Genomic DNA, 14,374 nt, shown 5'->3' with positions numbered 1-14,374 from the left:
TTTGTTTCACTTTTAACGTTGCTTGTGATTTCTCATCACTCTAGAATTTGTTTGTTTTCTAGTTATATTTTGTATTCATGTGTAGCTTGTAAATATGTAATATGTTTAGAATGTTTCTTGTTCACAGATTTGAAGTGACTATATTTTGTTGAAGGACAATATAGGTGTAAATCGTTCGTATATAAGGAGTAAAGTTCAACTTCAGCCACTCAATAAAATTGTCTTTTAAGATTAGTTATCTAACAACGAAATGAATTGGTTGGTTGAACAAAATTGAATTTTATATGTTTCTATGACAATTTAATTAGGAGGGAATGAGATCTATGCATTTGCAACAATTAATTAGAGATGCCATAAGTTTTAGCCATTATAATAGTTTAATTAAGAGTTATAGTATGCCAAAGAAATCCGACATCCATGAGAGACTAAATGGCAATTACACTTACAACATCCTGATTGACGATGTTTTATGGAGATGCAGGTCCCTTAATACTATAATCACGACAAAAAGCAATGTCTCTCGTGGATCAAATGCTTGGCGAAGGAGCAGGTGACATTATAATAATCTACTTATCATGTTTTTAATTAAAATATCTCTTTCTTCTCTTCTACTTACAAGGAATTTGAATATGAATGAACATGACAAGTTTCACATATGTAAGAATATGAGTAAGACCTGACATTGATTTTACGGGGAATATAAATTGGATTTTTACATTTAGATTGACGCATTTGGAATATTGTTGCAGTAGCGGATTTATCTGTGTGGAAAAACAAGATAACATCAGGAATCACACTTGTAATGGCCACACTTATCTGGTTCCAGTTTGAGATCATGGAGACTGAACCTGTACCCTTTCTATGTTTGATCTTGTTACTCCTGACGCTGCTTCTCTTCATCTGGGTCAAGTATGGACATCACCTTTTCACTTGGTATTAACCGCTTATACACTCTCTCGTCTTATTTTTTCTTTATAACATAAGTGATCCGGATCTAGCGCTTATAAGAAAAAAACCATAAGCTTAATTATATATATGCTATGATATCTCAAACAGGATACCTCCCACTCCCGAAGAGCTCCAACAAGAAGATTCCCCAGTTAGAGCCTTACTTTCAGAGATCGAAGGTCTTCTCTTGATGCTGTACGAGATTGCATATGGGGAAGACATCAAAACCTTTATATGGGTTAATCTTTGCTACCATTAACAATATATATTTTCTAGCTTCCATAAAAGAATCCTTTGTTTATTTATTAAACTTTCAATGTATGGCAGACCATCCTTTATGTGGCCATCATATACACCATTGGGAGCTACATCAACCTCCTCACAATTTTTTATATATGTAAGTAGATCTCCCTATTACCTTACAGCCTGCCATCTAATTCTCTCTCTTTTATTTCCTAATATTGATTCGATAAACACACCTTCCAGGCTTGGTCTGCTTGCTAACGATTCCAGTTATGTACCTGCAATATCAAGAGGCCGTTGACGATTTCATTGGAGAGGTATCAGAAATGAAGAACAAGACACTTCAATTATTAAACTGTAGGGCCACCAAGAAGAAGAAGAAGTTGTACTAGGTCATGTGATTTTGCGGTATACTAAAGCAAACTGTATAGGCTTTATTATCATTGTTGAGCTAATTTGATTTAGTAGGGATAATTGGACACTGTATCATTTTAGTATTTAAAAATCCGTAGATGATTATAAAAGGCTTAAATCTGAAACTTGCAATGCTAATATTAAGGAAACAATCTAGATAATGAACCAACTCACTAGAATGTAAAATCTGTAATAAAGACATCTTTGCAGAACCTCTCAAGAATGTATGTGGAAAATCCACTTTAACACACTAGGCCTGGGCGTTCGGTCCACCGTTCGGTTTCGGTTCGGTTGAATCGGTTGTTCAGACTTTCGGTTCGTAGTGTACAAGTACCATTCGTTTTTTTTATAATTCAGTATGGTTCGGTTCGGAACAACCGGTTTCGGATCGGTTCGGATGAAGCAAACAAAATTCGCTACAAACCGATAACACTTTGGATCCGGTGTGGTTTTGGTTTTTAACAACCAAATTCAATCATAAAAAACCAAACAAACCAAAATCTACCAAACTAAACCGAACCTCCGAAAATTCCTTTGAAACAAAACGAGTTCAAACACACCAAGACCCAACTGAAACACAAGTTTTAGACAAAACAAAACAAGAAAATTTGTGTCTAAACTTAAAACCAACATTCAAGCCGAAGAAAGTGAACAAATTGCAAGAAAAAAACATAAACCTCAAACCGAAACAAAGAAACAAAGTGTTCACATAGCCATGATCTTCTTAAGCAATAACAAAGCCTTAGTCTTCTTCCGAAACTATTGTGTCTCCACACTCTGAAAACACAAAGTTCAAAACCGATTACTAATTTAAAACTGAACACTCATATGATAAGAAAAGAAGATTGAAAGTATATGATATTATTACCTCTTTCAAGCATGTCCACTTCTTCAAGATCAGCTAGTATCTGAGCATTTGAAAGCACTCTTGACTCCATCTTTATGTCTTGCTTCAGCCACTGCTCTGTGCACATTAAAACCTCCACCATGTAATGGGTTAGAGAGCTCCGGTGTGGTTCGAGAAGCCGACCAGATGTACTAAAGGCACTCTCTGAAGCAATTGACGAGACTTGTAAAGCCAAGACATCCCAAGCAACCGAAGACAAGATAGGATACTTAGCTGAGTTCTTTCTCCACCATGAGAGCACATCATACTCCATTCCAATCATCAGGTAAGGGTGTTCCACAGACTCTTTGAGGTATGTTTCTAGCTCACCCTTCTTCTCTAACCCCTATTTCGTTGAGCATCTGCTTGTACCTGACATCCATTCTTTTGTAACCCACACAGTCGTCCACAAGCTCCATCCTTTCACTTTCAATACATTGGTCTCTAGACTGACTTGAGTTGTTAGACTGGGAAGATTTGTCACTTGGATCAAGCGCGGCTCCATGTCTTGAACTGTACTCTCTGAACAAACTCCTCAAGACACAAATCAAGGAGTCATACATCTCCTTATACTCAGTAGTCTCTAGCCCATATAACTCTTCAAAACACATCTTGGCAAGCTCCAACTTGTTGCTGGGGTCGAAATTAGTGGCCACAATTAACATCATGTTAATATTCTTCATATCATCCCAATACTTCTCAAACTTCTTGAGCATATCTGAAGCCTTAGACCTCATCTCAGAATCAGGGCTGCTGGAGAGTCCTACCAGATTAGTCGCAATGGTTACAATCTCACCATAGCACTTATGTGAATTGAGTGAAGTTAAAGTCGAGACCACCAGTGTCGAGTTATAGAAGATGATAAGAAGTCACATAACTTCTCAACAGCACTCCAATCCCTTTGCTGAGGAGGCCCGACCCTTGATGCTCCATTTTCAAACTCAGAGAAATGATCATTGTAGAGCTTGTCTTCTGCTTCCATCTTACCGAAAGCCACCTTGAACTTTTGAGCTGTTGTCAACATTAGATAAGTTGAATTCCACCTTGTCTTCACATCCAATGGAAGACTTCCCCTTGTAATCTTACCGGAGTCAACTTTTATCTCAAAAGATCTCAACTTGTTAGTATGTGATCTAACATAGGAGACAACATTACGGATAGCAACAACACTCTGATCTATTTCAGCTATTCCATCTCTAACTATCAAGTTAATGATATGGGCACTGCATCTCATGTGTAAAAACTCTCCATCTAACACGAAAGCCTGATCAGAACCTAAAGCAAAACTACTTTGAAACTTCCTCAACGCTGAACTATTGGCAGTTGCATTATCAACGGTTATGCAGAAAAAATTGATTATTCCCCGGTCAGACAAGTACTCGAGTAAAACATTTGCTATAGTCTGACCTTTGTGATCTATGATGTGTTTGAACCCAATGATCAGCTTCTTCAACCACCAAGAAGCATCAATATAGTGCACTGTGATGACCATGTAACTCGCACTTGTATACAATGAACAGTAAGAACTCCATGATGTATAAACGAATCAAAAATGTGTATAAAGGGTCAGAAAATGTGTAAAGGATTACCTGTAGTTGGGGAGACCCAAATATTTGTTGTCAAAGATACTTGTTGATTGTTAGACAAGAACCATTTCTTGAGTGTTCTTTCCTTTCCACATACATCTTGATAATGTCTTTAGTCTCAGTTCTTCTTGAATGAGGAGTGTATCCAAAGTTAACCTACAAGCATAGAAAATATAAGATATTAGTTACAATTCAACATGAAAATAAAAATAATTGACAGACAAAGAACATGAAAAAAATAACACAAGTACCTTGTTACAGAAATGTCTCCAAGCTACACTTTCAACAAATGACAACGGCAATTGTCCTAAGACAATCATCTGATTTGTGGCTTCTCTCAACTGAGCTTCAGTCAACTTTGCCTTCTTAAGTTTCCCTTCATCGTCAATGGTTGGCTGCTTATCTTCTTGTCCATCCGACCAAGCAAGATGACTCTTACATTCTCAATATGGCTCTTAAGATTTGAGGTCCCTGAGCTTGTGAGACACGAAAATGTGTTATGGCAGTAGTTGCATACACACTTGTTTCGATCTTCCTTCGTCCTTGTGTAGTGTTCCCACACTTTGGACCTTGTTGGGAGAATACACTTCACATTGTTTGTCGCTCCACTAGCTCTCTCGGTTTCTTTCCTCTTGCCGGTAGTACTATCCGGTGTTTGAATGTTGCCTGCATCATCCATGTTGTCGGTTTCTCGGTTAAAAGATGATGTAGAGTCCATCTGCAAAACGAAAGAAAGAAAAACATCAAAATCAATTAGAGTGGACACAAGCACAAAAATCAATTAAGTAGACATGCAAAACCAAACACAAAAACATATGTTCCCTAACGATTACGAACAAAAATTATAACCGATTTGACTTAATTCAACAAGGAATCGAAGAAAGAGACAGACGGTAATCGAAGAGAGACAATACCTGTGACTGGATTCTCGAATGCTCGGATGAAGAAGAAGATGGAGAGGCTAACTGATTTATAGTGGCCAGTTTGAGTTTGTGAATGATGATAATCAATAATCGAGAGAAATTTTTATTGGGAATTAGGGTTCGTCGGCGCACGCGTTCAAGAAATGAAGAGATTGTTTCCTTTCGCGTGTATATATGTAAATGAATGTATATATACATGAGACAGTGTTATAAATGCTCGGTATTGTTCGGTTACTTGTTTTGATTTCGGTTTTCAACCGAACCAGACCATAACCAAAATTCGTGGGCTACAAAATCGATTCGGTTTTTTGCTTAGGCCCGTTACCGGTCCAATATCGAGACTTCGGTTCGGGTTCCACTTTGGGCTTTGGTTACAGTATAAAACGCCCAGGCCTATAACACACAATAAAAGAAGCTCATGTTCTGTCTTTTCTTGTTTTTCTTAAACATATAAATATTGTTACCAAGCAGTATAAAAAGAAGATACCGCAACATATTTAAAACTAGGGTCGGTCCGCGCTACGCACGGGATGTCTATATATTTGTGTTATAAATATTTGTTTTTTTTGGTTTTGTAGTTTTAATATACGGTGGTATAGTTATTTAATTAAATTTTGGAGCACTTTATTTAATTTTTGATGTCTTGCTATATTATTCAACGAAAGTTTACTTTCAAGCAACACTATATATGGGTCACGGAAGTTGTATATGAAACCAAAAATTGTGAGAAATGGTTAAGCTAATTAAGATTAACTGTAAAATTAAGATTAATTATTTAACTCAGAATTTTATTTTTAATTAAAATCTGAAAAATTTAATATAGAATCTTATTTAATCTTTTTGGATTTAATTTTATTTGGAGTAGACTAATTTATTAGTTATCATGGTTTTTACTTATTTGGTGATAGCATATCCCATTAGATGATTTTCTGTCTTCTTATGTTAACTCTTATAGGCGTTAGCTTTATAGGCGTTAGCTTTTTTCGAGTGGAGAGTCAAACGCATTTATGTATATTATAATTGTAACTTTTTAATGTATATATGGCTATGCAATTCAACCTCTAATACTGGTGGTGGTGGAATGCAAAATGTTAAAGAGAGTAGTAATATTGCTTAACTGATAAATATATCTTCAGGAACTAAAAGTAATATATATATATATATACACAAATTAGAATATTGCATTACATTTTTGAAGGTAGTAATATACGTATGTTAGTCATTCTAAAAATGATAGTCGAACATTTTTGAAGAGAGTAGGACATAATTCAGATGCTAGCAAATCTTAATATGGTTATTAACAGTTCATCATCATCATCTACACAAAACTAAGAGTAAAAATAAACTTTCATCGGTGCCAGGAACAGATGTCATTGAAATTGGAAACAGGTCACTGAATATGAGACAAGATCACCTGCAGATATTACAAGCATCAGAGAAATACTTGAGAGAGAGAGGCGGAGAGATGTACTTGAGAGAGAGAGACGGAGAGGAGACGCGGCGGAGAGAGAGAGAGAGAGAGAGAGAGAGAGAGAGAGAGAGAGAGAGAGAGAGAGGGAGGGGAGACGCGGCGGAAAGAGAGAGACGGAGAGGAGACGCGGCTGAAAGAGAGAGACGGAGAGGAGACGTGGCGGAGGGAGAGAGAGAGAGAGAGAGAGAGAGACGGAGAGGAGACACGGCAGAGAGGGAGAGACGGAGAGGAGACGCGGCAGAGAGAGAGAGAGCTCAAGCTATGGTGATTTCATGGTGATCTTCGCAGACTGCAAAGAGAGATACGAGAGAGAGATTTTTCACGCTTTAGATTTTAGGTTTGTAATTTTAGGATTTGGTAAGGGGCAAAATTGACATTTTGATATTTTGACTGAACCAGTTCCAGCCAAATGATCCAATTCGGTTCAGTCAACTGGTTTTTGAAATTAAACCTAATTTTTCGAAAATCATTCAAATGAGCTATTTGAATGAGTTGTACTTTTTGTGTATAAACAAACAAGAAGCTTATTTCTATTTGAATGGAGAAACAAACAGGGTCTTTTTTTTTTAAACTGTCACAGTTTCAAAGTTTTAGTCGGACTTAGAGTTATGCTTTGTTCGTCTCATTAACACATACTTGGCAAGGATTCAAAAGCAATCTCAATCTTTTAAAAGACATATACTAAAAAGACGCAATTACCGTGGCTCTCACCGTCTCAACTTTCTTCCCATCATGGTTTGAATCAGCTTCCAAACGCAACTAACGTGGTTCGTAACGTCTTAAATTTCCTCCCTAGACGCAACTACGTGGTTCCTCCTATGCCAAAGATTGCCCATAAAAGATCTTCAAATAGGGACTTCCGGTCTAAAATAAATACCATTTACGGCTACGATAGTCCCAAAGTTATCGACTGATAATCCAAATTCTCTTAAGATATTACCGTACCCACCACCAATACCAACCGTCAGATACACTCCGTCGGGGAATCCATAGGTTTTGCTTCTCTCCACTGTCACAAACCTTGCAGAGAGTCATACCGGCAGTGATCGAAGCCGGCTTAGCCTCAATGTCAACGGATACATAACGGAGATTTAACATGTCGGGAATTAAAAAGGATTGGTCGGAGACATAGGAATGACCATGTAGTCATGGCGGTAGCTCTCGATTACGAAAACAAATTTAGAGGCTTTGAGCGAAGAGTGACTGATGATTCTATGTTTGGGAGTAGGAGAAGTCTTGAATCTCGCATTCCGGATGTTACCACAGAGGACCGAGGACTAAGAATTAGGAATGAGGAGGAGGGATGTGAAACAGTAAAATAAGATATCGCTATTTATAGACTAGATTTAGAGAGTAACAATGGTGGAGAGAGAGGAGAATTGAATGAGAAGTCATGGAAGGTATAGTTTAAAATGTCGTTAATGGTGATCACAATTACGTCGATTGAATGTTGATCTTTAACGTTACAGAGGCGCATTTTGGGAGGCTGTGGGATTTAGGTTGAAGCTGACGGCGTCGATTTGCACGGTTAATGGAGGTGTATAAGAGAAAGACGTTATGGGCCTCAAGCTTCTAATGGGCTCTTATAAAAGAAATATCCAAAGAAAGATACAATACAAAGTTCGTGCGACAAACTTTTAAGAGAATTGGACCCGTGACATGTTCTCCTCCTTCTACTTAAGTGACGTGGCAGCACCAGAAGGGAGGAAACATTACTTTATATAGATAGATAGATAGATATAGATTAAATAAAAAGATAATCCAAACTCGACCCACCCGAGAAAAAGTAGAGAGAGAGGTAAAAATAATCATGATATTGTCTTTGTGTTTTGGCTCCTATTAGAAACCTAATTCAGTTTGTGTATTATTTTGTCACAGAGAGACCAGATGGTCAAACCAGTGTCTGATGGACAACATTGATATGGTTCTGCACAGAAGATCGACAAAGAAGTAAAAAAGGAATGTTGATTTTATCTTCGTGTTTTGGCTTCTTTTAGAAATCTGATTCAGTTTGTGGTTTACTTTGGCTCAGAGAGACAAGATGGTCAAACCATACGACATGGATATATATGGCTCTGCAAAGAAGTTTGACAGACAAGTAAAAACTCACAAGATATAGAATCATACGTTTTGCCAAAATCACACAATCTGTGTTTTATTGCTAAAACAGTAAAATTGTTTTCAGACAAAATAACAAAGTTGAGTTCTTTCCACAAAAATCACAAAATCAAGTTTTATGACAAAAACCACAAATCATGTTTTCCGCCAGAATTATGTTTTCTCTCCAAAAACCACAAATTTTATTTTCCCATCAAAACAAAAAACATGTTTTCTAACCAAAATGCAAAATAGAGTTTTTCCATCAAAATAGAAAAATCATGTTTTTTCACCAAAACCGTAAACATGTGTGTTTTCCATCAAAATCACAAAATTTTGTTTCCTGCCAAAACATTGTTATTATTTTTTACGTCAAAACCACAAAATCATATTTTTGATAAAATTGCAAATTATGCTTTCTGACAAAACTGCAAAATTAAGTTTTTTTTTTGCCAAAATCGCAAATCATATTTTCAAGCCAAACCCAAAAAAAATCAAATTTTCCTCCCAAAATGCAAAATTATATTTTTCCTCCAAAATCGCAAATAGAGTGTTCCCATCAAAATTACAAATTTTTCTTCCTAAATAGCAAAATTTTACTTTCCCACAAAAACCATAAAACAATGTTAGTCCAAAATTAAAGAATAATTTTATGCTTAAGCCCAAAAATTAATATTTGTTACTTAAGTATTTAAATTAAAATATATTATTCATGGTTTAACCATTAAAAACCATTACTCATTAACTTAAATGAGTTACTGATTGATCCAATTCATTTGTCAAATGGGTTGGATTAAGAGAAAATTGGAAAAATGAGATATTTTGAACTTTTATTTGTCACAATATGACTTCTGATATTTTGGGCAATTTTGGACATATTTTACCATTTTTTATGGAAAAAATAGTAAACTAAATTTTAAAAATGTTAAAAAATATGAAAACTATTGGAAACATAACACTACAAGAAAACAGTGACATACCGAGGGAAAAAATCGTTGGTATGTCGTCGGAATAACGTTATTCCGACGACATACCAACGATTTTTTCCCTCGGTATGTCACTGTTTTCTTGTAGTGTTATGTTTCCAATAGTTTTCATATTTTTTAACATTTTTAAAATTTAGTTTACTATTTTTTCCATAAAAAATGGTAAAATATGTCCAAAATTGCCCAAAATATCAGAAGTCATATTGTGACAAATAAAAGTTCAAAATATCTCATTTTTCCAATTTTCTCTTAATCCAACCCATTTGACAAATGAATTGGATCAATCAGTAACTCATTTAAGTTAATGAGTAATGGTTTTTAATGGTTAAACCTCGAGGAAATGTTCGTCGGAAATTTCCGAGGGATCATTTCCTCGGAATTTCAAAAAAAAATTAATTTTTTTTTTAAAAATAAAATTTTTGAAATTTAAATTCGAAAATAAAAAATTAAAATTAAAATTGAAAACATATTAGATAATATTCAAAGTTGTACAAATAAGAATAAAACATTCCGGCTTCTCGGGTTGAGTCTTGTAACAGTAACCCATGGATCATCTCTGTTCCTTACCCGGGGGTACTTGATATAACAAACCTGTAACATTTAAAAAATTATTAGTAAAATTATAAATTAATACACATGATGATGAATCATTCTGAATAATTAACATTTAATTACCTGATCGGCCTCAGAAGCAAGAATGAAAGGATCATAATATTGCAGCTTTCGCCTCGAATTTACTGATGTAACACTAAATGCATCTGTTCTCACACCTCGATCTAGAGTGTTGTCTTGCCAATCACAATAGAAAACAGTACAGCGCAATCCAACCATGCCCAAATACTTGATTTCCAAAATCTCATGTATGTGTCCGTAGTATACATCATCTCCTGATGCAGAACAAACGCCAGCATCATAAGTCGTACTCGAACGTCTCCTCTTCTGAGTTGTGAATGCATATCCTCGAGTACAAAATCTCGGATATGACTTCACAACAAAGTTTGGTCCAACGACCATCTCACGTATCCAATCGTCAAATGTTTCACCTCTGGCCAAACCAGCAGACACCTATTAATAGCACATATATATATATTATATCAATAAATGTGAATTAGTATAAATATGTGATAAAATATATTTTAATTTGTTTAAAGCACTCACATAAGTAAACATCCATCCAGTAAATTCTCTCTGCTTCATTTCTTCTAGTTCGTCCTCTGTGGCGTATCTATACTCGAACCGCTTTTCTGCCATGAAAATCCTGTATATGATGACAATAATGTAATTAATTAAGATTTAAATTTCAACTTGTTAAAATAAAAATTTGTAAGCTCATTTATTTACCTCTCATATTGAAGAACGTCTTCGCAGTTGGTGAGCAAATATGTTTGCAAATGACTGCGCTCCTGCTCAGTAAGTCGACGGTCCTTTGGTTTTCCGCTAAGTCGTCCAACATCTGTGAAAATGTCTGGAACCGTAACATGATATGCTGCCCATTCGCCTCTATCATCATGCCGAGCAGGTCTTCTGTTTTTGGTCTGAACTTCTGCTGGAAAGTAGTACTCGGCAAAGTTTGAAGTTTCTTCATTGATCATCTGTGCGACTATAGAACCTTCCACCCTACTTAAATTTTTCACCATCTTCTTCAAATGGAACATATACCGCTCATACAGATACATCCATCTATACTGCACAGGACCACCAAGTTCCAATTCTCTTGCCAGGTGAATAACAAGATGCTCCATAACATCAAAAAATGAGGGAGGAAATATCTTCTCAAGGTTGCACTGAATCACGGCTATGTTAGTCTTCAAATTTTCAATACCTTCAAGAGTCACTGATCTCGTGCATAAATCGCGGAAGAAACCACTTATCCCTGCAATTGCTTCATGAACATTTCGTGCTAATAGTTCCTTGAAGGCGAACGGAAGGAGGCGCTGCATCATTACATGGCAATCGTGGCTTTTCAAGCCAGAAAACTTTACTTCCTTTCTGTCGATACAGTTACGCAAATTTGATGCGTAACCGTCTGGAAATTCCACATCGTTTGAAATCCAATCAAAGAACGCATCTTTTCCCGCTGCATCAAGTCGGTATATGGGAAAAGGAGCCCTACCATTCTCATCAACATGAAGTTCTGAACGAGCACATATATCGACTAAATCCAGTCTTGACTTCAAATTATCCTTTGTTTTACCTTGAACATTAAGGATCGTGTTCATGAGATTGTCAAAAAAGTTCTTCTCAATATGCATGACATCTAAATTATGCCTTAGCAGATGATCCTCCCAGTATGGCAGATCCCAGAAAATACTTTTTTTGTGCCAGTTATGTAGTTCTCCAACAGCATCTACCGGAAAACGCTCATGTCCACCGACGTCTGGCGTCCTTTCTGCACCAAAATCTCTTAGTTGTATCTTCAAATCTTTCCCACAAATTTCCGGAGGTGGACTGTCAAACACCCTCTTGTTCTTCGTAAACAAATTCCTACTCCTACGATATGGATGATCAGGTGGTAGGAATCTCCTGTGACAGTCAAACCAACACGTTTTCCTTCCGTGCTTTAGTTGGAAAGCATCAGTGTTATCTTGAAAATATGGACATGATAGCCTTCCATGCGTTGTCCATCCAGACAACATACCATATGCTGGAAAATCACTTATTGTCCACATTAGTACTGCCAGCATTTGAAAGTTTTCTTTACACGAAACATCGTATGTTTCAGCACCTTGAGCCCATAGTTGTTGCAACTCATATATTAGTGGCTGAAGAAACACATCAAGTGATCTCTTAGGATGCTCTGGTCCGGGAACGAGAATCGAGAGAAACAAAAACTCTCGTCGCAAGCACAAGTTTGGAGGGAGGTTGTATGGTGTAAGAATGACGGGCCATAGAGAATACTGTCTTCCACTCTTGCCAAACGGACTGAAACCATCAGTACATAATCCAAGGTAGACATTTCTTCTCTCATACGCAAAGTCGGGATACTTTGATTGGAAATGCTTCCACGCTTTTGCATCTGAAGGATGTCTGATCTCACCATCTGTTGAGTGCTCCGCATGCCATCTCATTGGTTGCGCTGTGCGTTCAGACAGATACAACCTCTGCAACCTTTCCGTCAAAGGAAAATACCACATCCTTTTATATGGCACTGGAACTCTTCCAATTGTATCTTTATAACGAGGCTTTCCACAAAATTTGCATGTAACACGTTGTTCATCCGCCCTCTAATAAATCATGCAGTTGTCGCTGCATACATCTATTACCTGATACGATAAACCAAGACCAGCTACGAGTTAGTTTTTTCCAAGGAATACATTTCTCCTCGGTATTCCATAAGAATATTCCGACGGATTGATATTTCCTCAGAATTCCGTCGGTATATTCCGAGGAAATTCCGAGGAAACCAAATTTTGTGTTTCGTCGGAATATCCTGGGATATTCCTCGGGATATTCCGAAGATTTCATTTTCCGTCGAAATGTCCGTCAGAATACCGCTGTTTTCTTGTAGTGCCGAGGAAATTCCGAGGAAACCAAATTTTGTGTTTCGTCGGAATATCCTGGGATATTCCTCGGGATATTCCGAAGATTTCATTTTCCGTCGAAATGTCCGTCAGAATACCGATGTTTTCTTGTAGTGTAAGTATGACAATATATATGTTTAGAAGTTTTTTTTTTAAAAAGTGGAATCATATTTTATTTTATCTTCTAGCTGCAGTTAGAATACTCATTCTGGTCATCTACTTTGTCTAGAATTCGGATACTACGTTTTATACATATATATATCTTGGGCTTACAACGTAAACTAGCATTTCTTATATATTCTAACAAAACTATATTTCGAAACGTAATAATCAAGAAAGATATCTTCAGTATACCTAAAGCGTGATAACGACATATAACCACAACGCAGTGATATACCTTATCTATATTTTAGTCAGGGCGGCCCAAAGGGAATATTTTTATTTATTTTTATATTAAGAGTTTTATATATTAGTGTTTGTATGTAAATATAATCAATAATTACTTTGATAATAATAATAACAAATATATTTTTAAGAATTTGTACCCTTGTTTATAGAACTTTTATATAAATATATTGAATAAGTGTATTGTAAATAATAATTAGTTTAAAGTGAGAAATACAATAGATGATAACAGTGTCGATTCAATGTGAAAGAGTGGGAAGAGTTAAGCAAAACATACATAAATTCTTTTATTAATGTAGGTTAAAGGCAACAAATGACGCTGTTATGCATACGAAAGTTGGAGGAGGTGATATCCTAAACACCATACTGATTTCGCCAACCAGGAAGATGAGCGAAAACCTATTACTAAATGGGCCGAGAAGGAAAAAAAATTAAAAGCCCATTCCATCTGAGATTATAACACTACAAGAAAACAGCGGTATTCTGACGGACATTCTGACGGAAAATGAAATCCTTGGAATATCCCTCGGAATTTCCGTGGAAATTCCGAGGAAACACAAAATTTGGTTTCCTCAGAATTTCCTCGGAATATACCGACGGAATTCCGAGGAAATACTAATCCGTCGGAATATTCTTATGGAATACTGAGGAAAAATGCATTCCTCGGAAAAAAACCGATAAATTCTGAGGATATATTATAGCCGTTAGAGAGCCGTTGGGGGAATTTAAAAATTCTGAGGAAATTCCGACGAACTAGCCGTTTCCGTCGGAATTCCGTCGGAATTTCCTCGGTCTGTCGGCAGGATTTCAACTATAAATACAAGCACCCCTCTTCCTCTTCATTCACTTTATATCTTCATCCTCCCTCTTACTCTCTTTACACACGAATTTGAT

General features: G+C 36.4%; 1 protein-coding gene across 1 annotated transcript; it reads left to right on the top strand.

Moving 5' to 3' along the window:
- Positions 1-481: 481 nt before the first annotated feature.
- LOC106326836 (reticulon-like protein B15) lies at positions 482-1,709 on the top strand. The gene is made up of 5 exons (XM_013764779.1): positions 482-550; positions 750-933; positions 1,057-1,186; positions 1,276-1,345; positions 1,435-1,709. Exons 1-5 carry the CDS (start codon positions 514-516, stop codon positions 1,581-1,583), a joined length of 570 nt encoding a protein of 189 aa, XP_013620233.1. The 5' UTR covers positions 482-513; the 3' UTR covers positions 1,584-1,709.
- Positions 1,710-14,374: the final 12,665 nt, after the last annotated feature.

Source organism: Brassica oleracea, chromosome C2, assembly GCF_000695525.1.
Source record: "Brassica oleracea var. oleracea cultivar TO1000 chromosome C2, BOL, whole genome shotgun sequence".
NCBI lineage: Eukaryota > Viridiplantae > Streptophyta > Magnoliopsida > Brassicales > Brassicaceae > Brassica > Brassica oleracea.
The sequence above is the reverse complement of the archived record's forward strand: the minus strand, read 5'-3'. Positions and strand labels throughout refer to the sequence as shown.